Consider the following 18,057-nt stretch of genomic DNA (forward strand, 5'->3'; position numbering starts at 1 on the left):
TGGATACATCCTGCATTATTCGATAATTTGAGCATAGAAACCTTCAGTATTGCCACTCAAGGTTTGAATATTTTCTGCAGGTTGTTCAACTTGAAAAATGCTGAATGTTTTCTTCCCTTTTGGTTTTCAAATTCCAGGTCTTTGCACACTTTATTACAATACTTAACTTAGTTTCTTGAACTTCCTTTTGAAGTTTTCTGTTCAGCTTTTACTTCACTTCTATTTGCTTTAGCTACGCCACATTCAAGAGACTATTTCAGAGTCTCTAATGACATCCATTTTGGTATTTTCTTTCTTCCAGTCATTTTAATCACCATTTACTTTCTTCATGTATTATGTCCTTGATGTCACACCCCCCTCCCCACCAATTTATCTGTCTGCAGTCATTAATGTTCAATGTGTCAAGTCAATTCTTTGATCAGTGCTTCTCAACCTGCGGGTCATGAGTCCTTTGGGGGTCGAATGACCCTTTCATAGGGTCGCCCGATTCATAACAGTAGCAGAATTACAGTTATGAAGTAGCAACGAAAATAATTTTATGGACGGGGGATCACCACAACATGAGAAACTGTGTTAAAGGGTCGTGGCATTAGGAAGGTTGAGAATCACTGCTTTAGATGGTCTCCAAATTCAGATGGGATATACTTAGTCTTACTTTGGCTTTCATGGACTTGTTTTAATTTTCTTTAGCTTTATCTTGAACTTGCATGTGAGCAATTGGTGGACTGTTCCAAGGCTGTTATCTTTACAGAAGCAGAGGGTCACGTTTTTCTCCCACAGTTCAGTTAATGGATTCAACCTCTTAACCATTCATTCTTAACCACTGCACCATCACTTGGCTCCTGGTCTTATTCTGACTGCTGATATTAAATTTCTCTACTTTAGTCTCACAGAAAAGTAATCAATTTGATTGCTGTGCATTTCATCCAGCAATGTCCTTCTGTATAGTTGCCACTTATGATGTTGTATTAAAAATAAATATTTGAAATGAGTAACTTAGTAGTCTTACAAAATTCTATCCTGAAATCTCTGGCATCATTTCTATTATGAGTTCCCATAGTTACTAGCTAAGGATTCTTCCCCAAGGAACAGTGGTTAAGCATGAAGGAGTTAGAATCCAGGAGTTCAAATCCATCAGTGGCTCTGAGGGACAAAGCGGTGCATTCTGCTTCTGCTGAGATGACAGCCTTGGAGCCTTCTGCAGGCAGTTCTACTGTATCCGACAGGGTCGCATTAGTTGGAATCAACATGATGATACGATAGCTCTTTTTTGTTTCCAACTTTTACATTCTAGTCACCAATAATTATCAATGAATACCGATTGCATGTTTGATGAAGTTCAGACTGCAGAAGTTAGTAAAAATCTTCAATACTTTCATGTTTGGCCTTAGTGCTTGGTGTGTAAAATAGAATAGTATATGGCTATTATCCTATCACTGACAGTATTATACTTTAGGATAGATCTTAAAATGTTCTTTGAAATGGTTCATGCATTCCCAGAACACTAGACCATATGATTGTCCAATTCAAATAACTAATATCAGTCCACTTGGGCTCACCAATGTCTGGGATATCCACATTTATACATTCTATTTCTTCTTTGACAACTTCTAATTTTCCGAGATTCATAATAATGCATATACTTCACATTCTGATTATTAATTGATCTTTCCAGCTGTTTCTTCTCATTTGAGGTCATGCCACATCAGGAAATGAAGTATCCACAGCTTTAGTCTACCTAAATCATTATGGTCAAATCTGCTTGACTTGAGATTTAAATGTAAACAGAGATTTAAAACAATCAGGGGGGGACCCCCAAATCCTACCACAAACTAAATAAATAAATACGCATCAGTGTTATATACTTCCAGTGTTTTTTCTCATTGCTATTGTGAAAAATCATGGCCAAAGTCTTAATAACATTGACCTTGACCACAAGACTTCTTGATCCTGTTAAAATAGGCACTGTGGGATAATGGGCAGAGAATCAGGAGAACTTAAGTTTAATTATGATTTGTTCTCAAAATCTCCAAATGACTCTGGTCAAGTGGTTTCCCCCATTTGCTAGCTAGTTCCCAGCTATGCAAGGGGAACACAGCTTGCCTTGAATGGCTCCCAAGATGTGGAGATAGGAAGTGGTTTACGTAACATGGGAAACCCCTAGTTAAATGGAATGTCAATATTCAGCCTAGGACAGTAAACCCACATACACAATACACAACCAAAGGGAACTATTTAGGAAGAGGTGAGGCTAAGTTTGACTTCCCCAGCACCTCTTTTACATTTTGATTTTCATGAATGAGGGGCAAGGGGAAAGTTATCTTCAAGGAGAATGCCATTAGAAAATAACTATAGAATTTGAGGATAGGGTTTAGCCGTTGGGTAATCCCTGGAGCTCAATACTATCTGTGAGGTGGACACCGGAAAAGATGAAATGCTGCTTTAAAAATAATTAGGATTATTATTACTGAGCATGCAGATAAGAGAACAGATTTCATTCTGCACTGCAGAACCATCTTTCCATCTTTTAAATGGATATTCAAGCCAGTCACGTGCGAGCTATTAAGGTCATCAGGCAGATGTAATAAAAAGATGTCTGGTCTTGAACACTGATGTCTGAATTGATTCTGACAATTAGAAGCACGAAGTTAAATCCTGGTGTCTGAGCAAAGACAGACAGACAAGGGACTAAATGGAATAGAGTTACTTAATGCTGGCGAGAGATGATGCAGATAAAATCGACCTGCTCTAGTCTTGCCTTTACAATCATTCCTGGTCCACTGAGAACTTGAGAAGGGATAGTCTGACAAGGAGATTTTTCTCCTATGCCACATGGATAAACTAAGCACACCTAAAATCATTAGTCATTTAAGTCTCTTCTCAAAATTAAACCTTGTTCCTGGAATGGCCACCATCACAATACATCTGCTGTACAGAAAGATTGCAAGCATCGGTGATACCTAAATCGATGGCTTCAGTGGTTCTTAGAGTTCATTGCAAACAGTTCATTGGACCTCCCTCTCCATTTTATGTCTTAACAAAGCATGCCTGATTTAAAAAAAAATATTGTCCTTATTCAGTGCCGCATTTTCTGTTTAGCTTTACTAGTGGAGTGTATTCTGGAATGTGCTACCAGCTTGAGCTCACTCCAGATCACAGAGCTGGGCAGCCTCACTTACTTGTTCTCTGTACACTTCTTTAGCAGCGAAAGCCCTGCTCCCAGCAGATTCGATACCAAACTCAATGAGTGTTCGTTCCCTCTAAATACATTTTTATCTAATACACACATTACAACTATATTTATAGTCTACATTTGGAGTGCCAAGTACAAGATACAGAGGAGAGGATGATAATTCTGTCTGGTGGAGGGGAAGGAAAGAAAGGAGCGGAAATGAGGGTTAAGCAGGGTTTCAGGATTTGCCACATTGGGTGAGGGCAAGAGGAAGGCCCAAGGTGTGAAATAACATGGCATGACAGGGGAGTAGGAAGGAGTGCAGTCCTAGGGAAGCAAAAAAAACTGGTGGGGGCCAGGGAGGAAAGGGCCCTTTGTTTGCTCCATTGCCACGGAGCTGATGCCAACTCATAACAACCTTATAAGACTGCCTAGTTTCCAAGGTCAGACTGTCACATCCTTTGGCCCAGGAGTGGCTGTTGTCTGGGAAGCACCAGCCATTTTGTTAGCAGCCAAATGCTTAGCCACCCCCCCTCCCCCAGGGCTACTTAGAAAGACAGGCCGAAATCAAAAGACTCTGTATGTCAGACCAACACATTTGCAATTATCCTGTACACAATCATAGCAAGACCTTAATTGAGTGCTTATTATGTGCCAGACATTGTACTGGTGCTTTTTATGAATCATGCATTCATTCAAGCAAACAGCAACTTTAAGAAGTGAGTACTATTGTTATCTCCACTCTAAAGGTGAAACAATTGAGACTAAGAGAGAGTAAGGAGCCCTGGCATAGTGGCTATGCATTGGGCTGCTAACCTCAAAGTCAACTGCTGACTTTAAGAGAGAAATCGGAGGCTTCCAATTCCCATGAAGGGTTACTCTGGGAAACTCACAGGAGCAGTTTTACTTTGCCATATAGGGTGTCTAGGGGTCAGAATCAACTCGATGGCAATGAGGATTTTTGAGAAGAGAAGATAAGAAACTTAGTTAAGATGAGGATTTATTTTTCAAATATACAAACCAGGAAAAGGAAGATATCTAGTCATATTAGGAAAGAGAATTCTCTGTTATGTGGCAAAACACAGGCCCAACTTTAACATCCTAAGTTCAGAGTACTACTCCAGTGGAGGGTAAGAGTCCTGGATTTGCCAAATGCTTCTACTCTGTGTATGAAACTGTTATTCAATAATTTACTCAATCCATAGTAGTCACTGGGTGGCATAAACTGTTACAACTTGGCTTCCAGTCAAAAGGTTGGTGGGTTGAACCTACCCAAAAGAGCTTCAGAAGCCACATGTCTGCGTCTGAAAAGTGACAGACTTGAAAACGCCATCGAGCAGGTCTGCTGTGTACACACAGGGTGGCGATTAGTCAGAAGCAACTTAACAGCAACTAACACCAATCCATAGGCCATGAAGAACACGAGTTCAAAGCTAAGGCTGAGGTGCCCAGTGTTATCACTGTTAGGTGCCCCCCAGTTGGCTCTGATTCATCGTGCCCCTACGTACAACAGAACACGATCTGGCTCTGTGCCATTCGCAAAATCAATGTTTAGTCCGCTGTTGTCGTCACTGTGCCAATCCAGCTTGCTGAGGGTCTTCCTCTTTCTCCCTGACCCTCGACGTCACCAAACCTTATGTCCCTGCCCAGGGCCTGCTCCCTCCTGATAACATGCCCACAGGGTATGAGGACTATTCAGTCTCACCATCTTCAGTTCTAGGGAGCATTTTGTCTGTACTTCTTCCGAGACATATTTGTCTGTTCTTATGGCCAACCACAGTATATTCAATCTTCTCCAGCAATATCATAATTCGAAGGCATCAATTCTTGAGGGCAATAGGTGTGATTCTATGCTGAACCTACTCTCCAGACGTTTGCTCCCCACTACTTCATTCCAACTGTTCTCAGTAAGGCCAAGGAATGACTCCATATTATTAAATCTACTGGCCAATTTTCAGTCCACATCTAAGTGTCTGTCACAAATTATCTTGGGAGAAAAAAAACAAACAAACTTTCTTCACATGGCTTCTTGGAAGCCTAAATTCCTTTTACTTTAATGGCTCTTGCGATAAAGTGACACAGGGCTGCAATACTGGGCTCAAGGAGAACAACAATGTAAGGGTGGTAAGAGGACAGGGCAGTATTTCATTCGGTTGTACCTGGAGTTGCTATAAGTTGGAACTGACTCAGGGGCACCTAACCACAATAACAACAACAACAGTGGACATTCTTTCTGGGCCTCCTTTGCAGGTTCCTAGTTTTCTCTCTTCCCTCTTACGTTGGAATGTGTCAGAGCTTCATCTCCCTGACTTATGTTGTCATGGCTACCCAGTCTAGTTCTTGTAGTTCTTCGATGTTTTCCTTGGCTGGAGCAGTTACGTTGCAGATCTATTAGCATGTACCGAAGCTTCTCATTTGCTCCCTTATTCGCTAAATAAGAGTCTGGATGAAGGCACTGATCCTTGGCAGTGAAATCCTCCTCCAGAAGCCTCCACAGCTGCTCTCCAGGTTCTAGTTCCAGAAGGCTGGGTCTGCTGGAAGGCTGCCTGTCACATGAGGGTGAGCCCTACTCCGCTACAATGCCTATCCCATAAACAATTCCAGTCTTGGAAACTCAGAGGGCAGTTCTACTCTGCTCTATAAGGTTGCTGTGAGTCAGCGTTGACTCGATGGCAGTGAGTTTTTGGAGTGTTGTGATGCTGGAGATGATACCACATTGGGAATTAACAAAAGGAGCCTCTCTCTATCCTGTTCTCTCTTATTACCTACAGTTTATGATATCGAGGCCCAGAGGTGAAACCTGCTATATATATATTTTTTTAAAGTAGGAAATTCATAAGGATCCTATTTAAGAAAATTTTTAACTGTGAAGTGATATTAGAGAAATATTAGATTTGATAGCCTTTAGGAGACAACCTAATCAAATTTGCTTCAAAATGCATAACATCACTATCTTTATAATCCATTCGCCGACACATGGATGCCTGAGTCCCCGTTACTACACACACTCAGTCCCCACCTACCTTATATCTTGAGGTGTCCCAGTTGTGGACTATGCGTGCCGGGATGAGGAAGCTGTCGTCCACGTGGCAGCTGCTGCAGTAGTACCACCCACTGTAAGTGCACACCTTGGCCTTCCCGTTGGAAAGGCCTATGGATCGCTGGCAACCTGTTGAAGGCAAGTGAAGAAGTGGCTCTGATTGTTGTACTTTCAACACCGCTGAGCAAGGCGGTGAAATCTTCCAGTTAAACACTGGTCTCAGGCAGATTCGTTTCCTAAAAACCGCCGTGCCCTCTTTGGAAGAAGGGACACCTGTTCTTTCAATTCACTGCAGGGTCCTTCTTTGATATCACACTCGCAAATCACGGACTAAAAGGGTCTGAAACAGCTGCCCATAACATTCACAATCTGGGATTTCACTTTCTCCTGGTGAGGTTTCCAACAACAAGAGGGGTGGGGCGAGGGAGGGAGGGCTTTCCTATTAATGACTGTGCCAAAAACATTTTTTGGAGGGAGCCAGAGCTGGACTCTGACAGGCTACACTTTGGACAGAATTGTAGAGCTGCACAGGAGAGATAATTGGAATAACTAATTAGAACTTATTTACATATTATATTTTTATGTACTTTCAAGCAGACTTTTCAACAGTGCTCCTAAATTAAAGGGAATTTGCAGTAGGGAGCACTCCACATGTTGGATCAAAGCAAACACATTCCTCTCAGTCTCTTTTTGAAAGTTTTCCGAGAATGTATTCAACTCATAGGAACAAAAAACTATCACACAAGAGAACCCACTGGTCTTTTAAAAATGTTTTTATTATTTATTTATTGCTTCCCAGCCCACTTCAAATGTTTAATGAACACTCGCTCTGAAGGGCTTAGCTTCCCTCTGATAGACTTTTGGAAACAAATGTCACCATTGAACGAAATCCTCTTTTGCTGCATGTACAGTCCATTTCCCAAGTGGTTTTCACTAAGGACACCCAAAAGAATCTGTTGCTGGGGGCCAAGGCAGAGATTTTGGCATACTTCTCCACAAAAACCCCATCTTTCTTCTAAGAAGAGTACTTCATTAGCTCAAAGGCTGCAGTGTGGTGCTATTAGAGCTGGGGCCTTGAGGAGGAGCCAACCACCTTCCCTCTACTTCGCGGCTGCCAGCGTCAGCCCTCCGCGCTCTGGTCAGCAATGGGAAAATCTGTAGGTGAGAGTAGCGAGAGATTGCATGTGGAGAATCCAGCTGAGAAAATCATCGCCAAGTACAAAGCCAAGGAGGAGGTGGCACCGCTTCTGTTCTTCGTGGCTGGGGAGGACAACATGACTGATTCCCCGCGTGACTACACCAACCTGCCTGAGGCCGCCCCTTTGCTCACCATCCTGGACTCATCCGCCTGAGCCAAGTACGTGATGGACGTGGAGGAGATCACACCCGCCATTGTGGAGGCCTTTGTGAATGACTTCCTAGCGGAAAAGCTCAAGCCAGAGCCCATGCAGGGGGTCCCGGCCCCCCTGAGACGTCATTTAAACTCAGTCTCCTCGTCCTCCTTCCTTCTCTCTGCCCTTGAACTTTCTCAACCAACGTGCCCCGAGTCGCACAACCCAAGCGTCCAACCTCTCTGCGGTGCCTTGTTTTCTGCATTAAACTCCTCAGCTAGCACCCTGGGGTGCACCCCCTGCCTCCCTTTTTAGCAGCCAAAGGGGAAAAAATGCATCAGATGGCACCGACAATTGCTACTACTATGAACAGGCCTGCAGGCTGTTGTTGATACTCCCTCTGTCCACTTTATGGATTCCCTCGAGACGGTAGCTCTTCAAAATTACTTTACCCACAGGTTTTAAGCTCCTTGATAGTGAATTCTCTTCTCAGGGATGAACAATTCACGGCTAGAAAAGGACACCAAAAACCCAAACCAAATCCACTGTCACTGAGTCACATCGGACTCACAGGGACCTTCTAGAGCAGTGGTTCTCAACCTGTGGGTCTCGACCCCTTTGGGGGTTGACCGACCCTTTCACAGAGGCCTACCAATTCATAACAGTAGCAAAATTACAGCTATGAAGTAGCAACAAAAATAATGTTATGGTTGAGGGTCACCTCAACATGAGGTGCTGTAGTAAAGGGTCATGGCATGAGGAAGGCTGAGAACCGCTGCTGTAGAGTAAGCAGCAGTTTCCAACTGCCAATGGTTATAGGAGCGGAAAGCTTTCTCTCTCTCCTGCCGGAAAACCATAGACACCCGCAAGCACAATTCTGAAATGTACTGACTGGTTGTTTCCAAAGCTATGCTGAAATTCATTTTGCTTCTTCAGGAAAGAATTGCTCTCTGGTGAGTTTCGCTTTATTTTCATCTACAAATAGCTTTTATAGCGGTGAGAAATTATATATGAGAAGCTGTCACTCACTGTTGGCCAAAACTTTGGCTCATAACATTCTGCAGCACAAAGGGCTGACACAGGTTAAAAAAGAACAAGTAACTCAAGGGAGAAAAGGGTTTTTACTTTGGCTGACATATTTATGACAACGCGCACTGGCACTTGTTGAATGCACAGAAGCTGTTGCTAGGAGAGCTCTGTCCTTAAGAATAAAACAGAAGTAAGTGACTCTGCTTGAATATTTTCAACTGCAGAATTTACTTCTCAACAGTGATATGGCAAATGCCTCTGAGCAGCAGCGCTGCACCTGGCCCACAGTGAGTGCTCAGGATACTTTACAGGCAGATGAGACCAACAGACACCAATTGTTCAAGACAGAAAACCAAAGAACCAAAGCCACCACCACAAGTTGATGCTGACACACCGTGACCTTAGGACAGGGTAGAACTGCCCCTGTGTTTCCAAGACTGTAACGCTTCACAGGAAAGACAGCCCAGCTTTTCTCCCATGAGTGAACTGCTGACCTTGAGGGTTTATGTCAAAGAACTGCCCCTGTGTTTCCAAGACTGTAACGCTCTACAGGAAAGACAGCCCAGCTTTTCTCCCATGAGTGAACTGCTGACCTTGAGGGTCACCGTCACCGTCACCAGGGCTCCCGTCTATTATCCCTCAAGAACTTGTAGAACTAAGGGAACCAAACCAAGGATCTTAACAAACAAACAACAACAACAAAAACCAACCCTCTAATTGGAATATAATTGGTTTAAATTTTTAAAGTACTCTGAACGTTATTAGGTGGGGTTTTGTTGTTCTTGCACTGAATTTTTAAGTAGATAAGTCAGTTTAACTTTTGTGGTCTATGTTGTTTTAGCAATGTTAACAATGAAGGAATAGTGTAAAAACTGCAAAAAAGGTAAGTGTTGCTTATTGAAATTTTCAAGACATCATATTCTTGCTAAACTCTATAATGCTTGTTTGTTTAATCTCATGGAAAGTTGCTAATGTAATTAACAATGATGTTTAACAAATGAGTAACTACTAAGTCAATTCCTAATTTAAATAGCTTTTAGGAGCTCTGGTGGCACTGTTGGATGAATGTTGAGCTGCTAATCACAAGGTTGGCAGTTGAAAATCACCATTCAATCTTTGGGGAAAAGATGAGGCTGTCTGCTCCCTTGGAAACCTTCTATAATGTCACAGTGGAATCTATTTGATAAGTGGTTTTGTTTTTTTTAAGTAGATTCCAACTCAAGTTGAAAAGTGTCAAGATTTATTAGTCTTTCAAGTAAATAATGATTGAGAACCTAAAGTCAATATTTAGCCAAAATTTATCTTGAAAGGCAATAAATCTTGATCTTGCTAAAGCAAATAAGTAAATATGTGCACCATTCTAGAGAGTCTGACTGCTTTTTTATCAACTAAATAACTAGCTTGAGTTGTGAATTTAATAGTCCATGATACTGATTTTCACAAAGACAAGATGTTAGCTGTTGACTTACTTCTAATTTTTTTTAATAATGTGTTGATACCAGCATTTATAATACTGTAAAGCTAAGAAAAGTTTAACAATGAAATGGTATACACTCAGCATCATGTATTTTTAAATCAGTCTACATTTAGTATTTTTCCCTCATCCTCGTTTACTTCCCTACAACCTATAACTGAACTTGCTTATCTCTGTCTCTGTCCTTCCCCATTATGATTTTCAAGATGATGTTAAAGAGTTTTACAATAAAAATATTAGGCAAATGGGTAAACAAACATTTACACAGTGCTTACTACCCTGTTTCCCCGAAAGTAAGACATCCCCTGAAAATAAGACCTACTTACAGTTTTGCCTCTCGCTGAAATATAAGACATCCCCCCAAAAGTAAGGCCCCCCGAAGCTACCGTAACTCTGGACCGCAGTGGCGGTCGCCACCGCACAGCTCACTGTTGGCCACAGAGCAGCCGGAGCAGACAGGAAGTGTGAAGTCTCTTTTAATAAAACAATTAATGTGTATTCTTCTTCATGGAAAAATAAGACATCCCCTGAAAATAAGACCTAGCACATCTTTGAGAGCAAAAATTAATATAAGACACTGTCTTATTTTGGGGGAAACGGTATATATCAGAACCTGAAACATTTTGCATATTAATTCATTTTACTTCTATCAATTCCATGAGGTGGCTTTTATCCACTTTTTACAGATGAAGGAACTAAAGAAGAGGATGATAAAATCATTCTGTACAAAGGTGCACAGCTAGTAAGAGGAGCAGGCTAATAACTGTACGAACAACATCAATCAGTGATAAAGGTGAATTTCCATGTAGCGGTCGGGTATTGGGCTGCTAAGAATGTCAGTGGTTCAACCCCACCTGCCACTCAATAGGAAAAAGTTCCATAGAGTTGGGTTGACTCAATGGGTTTGTTTGTGTTTGTTTTTAATCGCCCTGTGGAAAATATCACAAAGAGGTCTGGTTGTCAGATAATATGTGCCAACATGACACTGACAAAAATCTGCATAAATTTACACAAAATGAACATATGGTGATTTAGTTCATTGGTGAATTCAGCCCAGGACCTTAAGTATTAGTGTCACCTGTGAATGAGGTGGGGGTGGGAAACAAGCATACATAAGGTGGAATGGAGGTAGTAACAAAAGATGACCAAAGGGAGAAGCAGTCACACTTAATTGCAGATGTCAAGAAAGGCAGCATGAAGATCAGGACATCTGAGCTCAGATTTGAGGAAGATGGCTTTTGAAAGAGGGAAAAAAGGCTTACGTCAGAAAAATGGGAGCATATTTGAAAAACATCGAAGCAATCTTGTTGTCTGAAGCTCAACGTTTGTAGAAGAGTGTTGGATAAAAGCTTGGAGCAAGAAGGGCCGTGGGGAGGAGACGAGCCAGTCAGGATGCACTGTAGCAATGATGAAACATACGATTTTCCTCTAGTTCTTGAATGTTTCCTCCCCACCACTATCATGATCACAATTCTACCTTACAATACGGATGGATCGGAGGTTGTACACTGGTACAGATAGGAACTGGAAACACAGGGAATCCAGGACAGATGAACCCCTCAGGACCAGTGGTGAGAGTGGTGAGAGTGGAAAGGTGGAGGGAGGGTGAGGGAGAAAGGGGGAACAGATTGAGGATCTACATATAACCTCCTTCCTGGGGGGCAGACAGCGGAGAAGTGGGTGAAGAGAGACGTCGGATGGTGTAAGACATGACAAAATAATAATTTATAAATTATCAAGGATTCATGAGGGAGGGGGAAGTGGGGAGGGAGGGGAAAAAATGAGGAGCTGATACCAAGGGCTCAAGTAGAAAGCAAATGTTTTGAGAATGATGATGGCAACATATGTACAATTGTGCTTGACACAATGGATGGATGGATGGATTGTGATGAGTTGTACAAGCCCCCAATAAAATGATTAAAAAAAAAAAAGCTTGGAGCAATAAGATCAGATAGTCAGAATCCTGAATGATCAGGGTAAGTAGTTCTTACTAATCAATGTAAGAGGAGCTAGAGTTTTGGAGGCAGAATAGTTAATTATTACATAAGTCGGAGCTTGAACAGGCCATGAGTCTGGGAGTGGGAAGGGAGAAAGAAAAGGTAAAACGCAAGTATCTGGATATGGAGAGCATGGGACGGGAACCACCAAAGTTTGTTTGGAACATTATATGTTTACAAAAATAGGCTTCCAAAGACTTGAGTTCCCAAATGAACTGATTCCTAAAACCCTGCTGCCGGAGAGGAATTTCCTTTTAGTGTATGAATCAATTTGAACTAGAGTTTCTGTTACGTGTCTTTGAAAGTATTTGATGAGATGCTATGTAATGGTTGATTTTTTATTTCTATAAATATGTATTTATACAATATTCTATGAATATTATATTTAAATATAAGATGCTGAAGTCTGAACTCTTAAAAAAAAATCCATTGCCCCTGAGATGATTCCAACTCAGAATGATCCTATAAAACAGAGTAGAACTATCTCATACGGTTTTCAAAGCTGCACATTTTGATGTATCGTTCTTCTATGGAGTGGCTCTTGGATTTGAACCACCAACCTTTTGGTAAGCAGCAGCACACGTAACCACTGTACTAATCAATATGCATTGCAGTAGAAGGCATTTATCATTTTATAAAGAATTGAGGAAAAGAAGGTATCGATGGTAAGTCTTGTTTATCAATTGCATAGTAGTTATCAAACAGAGGGAGATTTTTGTCCCATAGGGAACATTTGCAATGTCTGGAGACAGTTTGGGATATTATAACAGGGTGGGGGGAAGAAAGCTACTGGCACCTAATGGGTAGAGACCAAGGATGCTCCCCAAAATGTTATCTTACACAGGACAGCCCCTCTCCCTTCAACCAAGAATTGTCTGGCTGAAGAGGTCAGTATTTCTACCATTGAAAATCCTTGTTACAGCACAAAGCCAAGAGGGCAAAATGAGAGTCATATACTGATCTCCCTTAGTCACTTTCCTCTGCCAGGCCTGGGTATGTCATGCATTATGGGAAGAAGGAAAGCCTTTTCATCAACTTCACTTTCTTATCAATGTGCTACGCTAGCTTAAGGTAAAGAAGGGCAAAGAGAGAGAGACCCGTCCATATTGCACCACTATCTGCTAGACTACCTGCTAGTAGCATCTCCTCCCAGCTGGGGCTTTTGTTGAAAGACTTGCCCACCAATAACTCTCACAGGAAGAGCAACTGCAGAAGCCCAAAGGGCCCAGCTGGCTGATTATTTTAGGAATTCACACCTCTGGTGATGAGAAGAATGTTCCTTTTTCACAGTTCATCTCGTGACTCCCATCAATTCTATCTGGAACATTGGTGTCATAATTGGACGCCCCACAATGGTACCCCTGCAACTCAAAATAGGAGAAGGGAGGCAACCTCACCATCCTTGCAACAAGACAAATGCTCAGCTGAGCAACTCGGGACTTACACATCAAGACCCTTGGGGAAGAAGTCTAGTGTCATGTTATATTGGACTCTAAACCTAAAGGGAACATTTATACTACCAATCCAGTTTTTAAATTTTGGTATTTTATAATGAGAGTAATGATACCAGGAGGGGAAGGTGAGGTAGAAAGGGGGAACCAATCACAATGATCTACATATAACCTCCTCCCTGGGGGATGAACAACAGAAAAGTGGGTGAAGGGAGACGTCAGACAGTGTAAGAGATCACAAAATAATAATAATTTATAAATTATCAAGGGCTCAAGGGAGGAAGGGGAAGAGAGGGAGGGGAAAACGAGGAGCTGATACCAAGGGGTCAAGTAGAAAGCAAATGTGTTGAGAATGATGATGGCAACCAATGTACAAACGTGCTTGACACAATGGATGTATGTTTGGATTCTGATAAGAGCTGTATGAGCCCCCAATAAAATGATTTTTTTAAATTTGATATTTTATTTTTATGTTGACTTAAAGTATTTGTCTTGAAGATGGAGTGTGGTGCAGTGAGTTACTAAATGGCTCTTCTACTCATAGTCTTTATAATTGTCATCAAAGGATTAGGTGGTCCCAGGCAAATAAGGTACATGGGACTTTAAAGAAGGGATCAGTCAGTTTTGCCATCTTGCTAGGTTTAAAATGAGCCATCTCTGAAATGGCATTAAGGATTGCACTACCATCAAGAAAGAAGAGCCTGGAGTGTAGCATGTTCTTTGGCTCCACGATCTCTGCACACTGAATCTCCAGGATACACGCACGAGCCAGAGGGCTTTGAACCAGAAACGTTGTGGAGACGTGGTGGCAGCAGAGGCAACGGCACCAAAAGTACAAGACAGGGCAGTAGACTCCCTAGCCCACAAAGCAAGAAAGCCAAGTACCTTGAGGTTGGACTGGGGTGCCTCCAGGTATTTATTCAGGGGAGCTAAGTTAGATGATCCCGAGTTAGCTAGCATCCAATGCCTTTGGATTGAGGCTTTTGGTGTAGTAGCGTGCCCTTTGGAAATTTATTGGCAGTGCTAAAGTAGTGTGTAACATTGCACGAGCAGGGCAGTAGTCGAGGGGCTATGTGGTTGAGACAATGAGGATCAGAAGGGACATAGTGGTTCCTAACTGCAAGAAAGGCATTCTAAGCATTTCTGAAGTTTATTTGCAACCTGTTAACTCCTGTAATAAACCCCCCAAATAGTGAATATGATCTTTCAAGTTCTGTGTGGCCATTGCAATGACTTATCTAACCCAGCAGAGCAGACAAGGACGGCTGTGTCAGAACTGGCAAGAAGGTTGGAGAGCAGAGTCATGGCTGACCTCCGCCTCATAGGAATTGACCTTATGCTGATGTTGACTTTGAGTCTCCTCCCTACTTCTGAAGTCAGAGAAAGCTAGATGCTGCCTCCATTGTCCTGCTTACAAGGAGGGGTTTTTAGTTGCTTTTTGTTTGTTTGTTTGTTTTGTCCCTTAAACTTTGTAGCTAAAGTGAGTGCCTCTCTTGCCTCATCCTGGGCCAACACTATTGTCTTAAAATTTTCCAAAGTATGTCACAATTATACTTTACCTAAAATGATTTCCCCTAGTATTTAACATTACATTAAACTGTCACTAGCTCTCTTTTTAAAATTCCCTAGTTACATCTCTATGATGATTGCTTCAAAAGGTCAGTACCTCTTATTGGCTTAGAAATTCAGATTATATTTGTGGTTTACCCAAAAGGTAGTATGTCTTCTTTACTGTTCCTAGAATTTTCAGTACTTCCGTCCAGCTTGAATTTAGTAGTCTCCTTTTATAATAACCTCATCCAGTCTGTAGTGTCTATCAGTGTCCCACCTGTCCCCTCTGACTTTTCTCTCACGCCACTCCCCAGTCTTAATACCTGTGTCTCTTTCCCTAGATTTTGTGAGAGGCTCATGTCTTTGAACTTTACAGTACCTTAAAACACAGTCTTCCCTCCTCTTTGCTAAAACCTCAGTAAAACCCCAACAGCATCTCTTAGAGTAATTTCTCCTGGAGTTATTTCAGTAATGACAACAATTTGATAAAATTAGTCATGAGAGTGGATCTGAGTAGCACTAGGAACAGTCTCAAAGTGAAAAAGATCACTTTCATCTGCTTCCTTCAAATCCATACTTGAGTTTCTTCGTTTTCACCCCAAACCAAATTCTTTATGGGCTTAGGACTACATGGTCTACTTTCTTCTTTCATTCTTTTCTCTTTGGCCTTCTTTTCAAGCATTTCTGTCCCTCTAAAAACATGTCTGTGACCACCTGCAAAACTAATGTGAGCTGCATGTCTAGTATTTGCATATGAGCTGCTTCTATTGGGTTAGAGTTGGTAGGTAGCACAAACACAAAATGCCTACAAGTTTGAAACGTCTATTTCCTGACCTTTGAGTTTCCGTTAGAAAGAAATCCTCTAGAATAGTATTCCTAGCGTTGCTCCCCATCTTTTCTGTAGCTCTCTTTACTAAAAAAAACAAAAGAAACCAACAACAACAAAAAAACCTCACTGCCATTGAGTTGATCCCTAACCCACAGCACCCCTAAAGGACAGGGTATAACTGACTCTCTGAGTTTCTGAGACTGTAACTCTTTACAGGAGTAGAAAGCCCCATCAGTCTCCTGTGAAGCAGCTGGTTTTGAACTGCTGACCTTGCGGATCAGCCCAACACACAATCACTACTTGGTATCTGACTAATGAGTTAGTTCATAAGAAGGACTGGATTATGCTTAGCATGGTCTGCAAGGAGCAGGCATTCTGTTGCCTGTGGTAAGAGGCCTTAGGGTTGCCAGCTGTGCCCAAGTAGATTCATGAATATAAACTAGGGGTCCATTAAATAATAACAAATATGTGTCTATAAGCAGTAAGTGTGATTCTTTGATCCCCATCATCCTAATCCCTGGGAGAGAAAACGAAGAAGTATTCTTCATCCACCCTTTAAAAAACCCTGGAAGGATGATGGCTCAGACAGGCAACATCTAATAATGGCAGTAGAGAGGGAAGAGGAAGATAATCATGTGCCCAGAAAGGACATGTCAGTGAGTAGAGATTATCGAAGGATAAGGATCATACGGAAAAATTAAGATTAAAGGGTTACCAGGAAACCCTTGGCAAGACTGGGCACCTTTTACTCATTAAAATTTCTCATCTTAACAATGGATGAGAAATAGCATTTTCCCAAAGGTTTCCCATCCAATGGAAGATGACAATAAGACTTCTTTTCTGTCCCCACATTTTCTGAGTGGGGAAATATAGTAATGAATTAAGAAATGGCATTTCTGGTTCAGCTGATATAACATTTGAACCCGTTGCCATTCAGTTGACTTTGACTCGTGTGTCAGAGTAAAACTGTGCTCCATAGATAGGATTTTCAATGACTGCTTTTCTGAAGTAGACCATCAAGGCCTGGTTCCAAGGCACTTCTGTGTGAACCTGAACCTCCAGCCTTTCAGCAAGAAGTCCAGCATATTAGCTGTTGGTACCACCCAGGGACTCCAGTTCAGAGTCCATGCAGTCTAATCTTCCTTTATTATCTTCAAGATCAAGGCTTGGGAAGGCTGGCTGGAGGCCGTATAATAAATCAGTGGCAGACATATAAACAGAAGACTCAATCTTGCGCTCCCAATTGATCACTGAATCTGGAGGCCTCCCAGCCACCAAATCATGTGTCTACTGTTTTGTCTGGTATCTAAAAGTCAGAGGTTTGAAAAGAACACCTGAAGTCATGAAGATGGAGAAACAGTTTAAGGAAATGACCTTGATTCATTCAGTAAGAACATTCTAATAGCTGGTCTTAGTTTTACTTCATTAATCCCGTTAGACTTGTGTATGTTCATTTGTATAATTAAGATCATTCGATGCATGAAATCCAAGATAGATAAACCCTTCAGAAATAGTAACAAGAGCAATGATTCCCTGGGGGTACAGAAGGAGAAGGGGGGAGCGGGGAAGGAGGATCTGATAGCAACGATGACTATATAACCCCAATTAAGGGGAATGAATAACAGAATGGTAGGCAAATGGATACAATAGATGGTGTAAGATATGGCAAAATACATAAATAAATAACAATAATAATACCTTATATACTTGTGTATAAGCCGAGTTTTTCTGCACATTTTTAATGCAGTTGTTACGGTAAAATTAGGTGCTCGGCTGATATTTGGGTCAGCTTATACTTGAGTATATATGGTATTTAATATAATGATTAGGGTGCCTGGAGGCTAGAGTGGAGGAGGGCAGGAATAAAGGGGGAGCTGCTATCAAAGCGTACAAGAAGAAAGACAATGTTTTGAAAATAACTTCAACCAGTGTTCCAAGATGTGAATGCAACATATTGGCATGAAACAGGGAACCAATAGGTCTGAGGGGCTGGCCCCAATCCCAACTATGTGGACAGCCCCTCCTCCCCTGAGAAGAGTTTACTTCAGAGGACAGCACTGACGCTACAACTCAGGGAGGGGGACATGTCTGATCAGAGCACACAGGAGCAAATAAAGGGGGAGGAAGAGAAAGTGGAGCACATCCTGGCCCACCAAGCCTTGAGGACAATATTCCTGTTCAGA

General features: G+C 41.8%; 1 protein-coding gene across 1 annotated transcript in view; it reads right to left on the reverse strand.

The window, feature by feature from the left end:
* The window catches only part of PLEKHM3 (pleckstrin homology domain containing M3), a 171,949-nt gene that overhangs the window by 114,580 nt on the left and 39,312 nt on the right, over positions 1–18,057 (reverse strand). Inside the window, exon 3 of the mRNA XM_004701570.2 lies at positions 6,196–6,341. Within this exon, the coding sequence (XP_004701627.1) occupies positions 6,196–6,341 (146 nt within the window). The remainder of the gene's footprint in view (positions 1–6,195; positions 6,342–18,057) is intronic.

The sequence above is a fragment of the Echinops telfairi genome, unplaced genomic scaffold (genome assembly GCF_000313985.2).
Source record: "Echinops telfairi isolate 266 unplaced genomic scaffold, ASM31398v2 ScPeMD7_3;HRSCAF=10, whole genome shotgun sequence".
NCBI classification, from domain to species: Eukaryota; Metazoa; Chordata; class Mammalia; order Afrosoricida; family Tenrecidae; genus Echinops; species Echinops telfairi.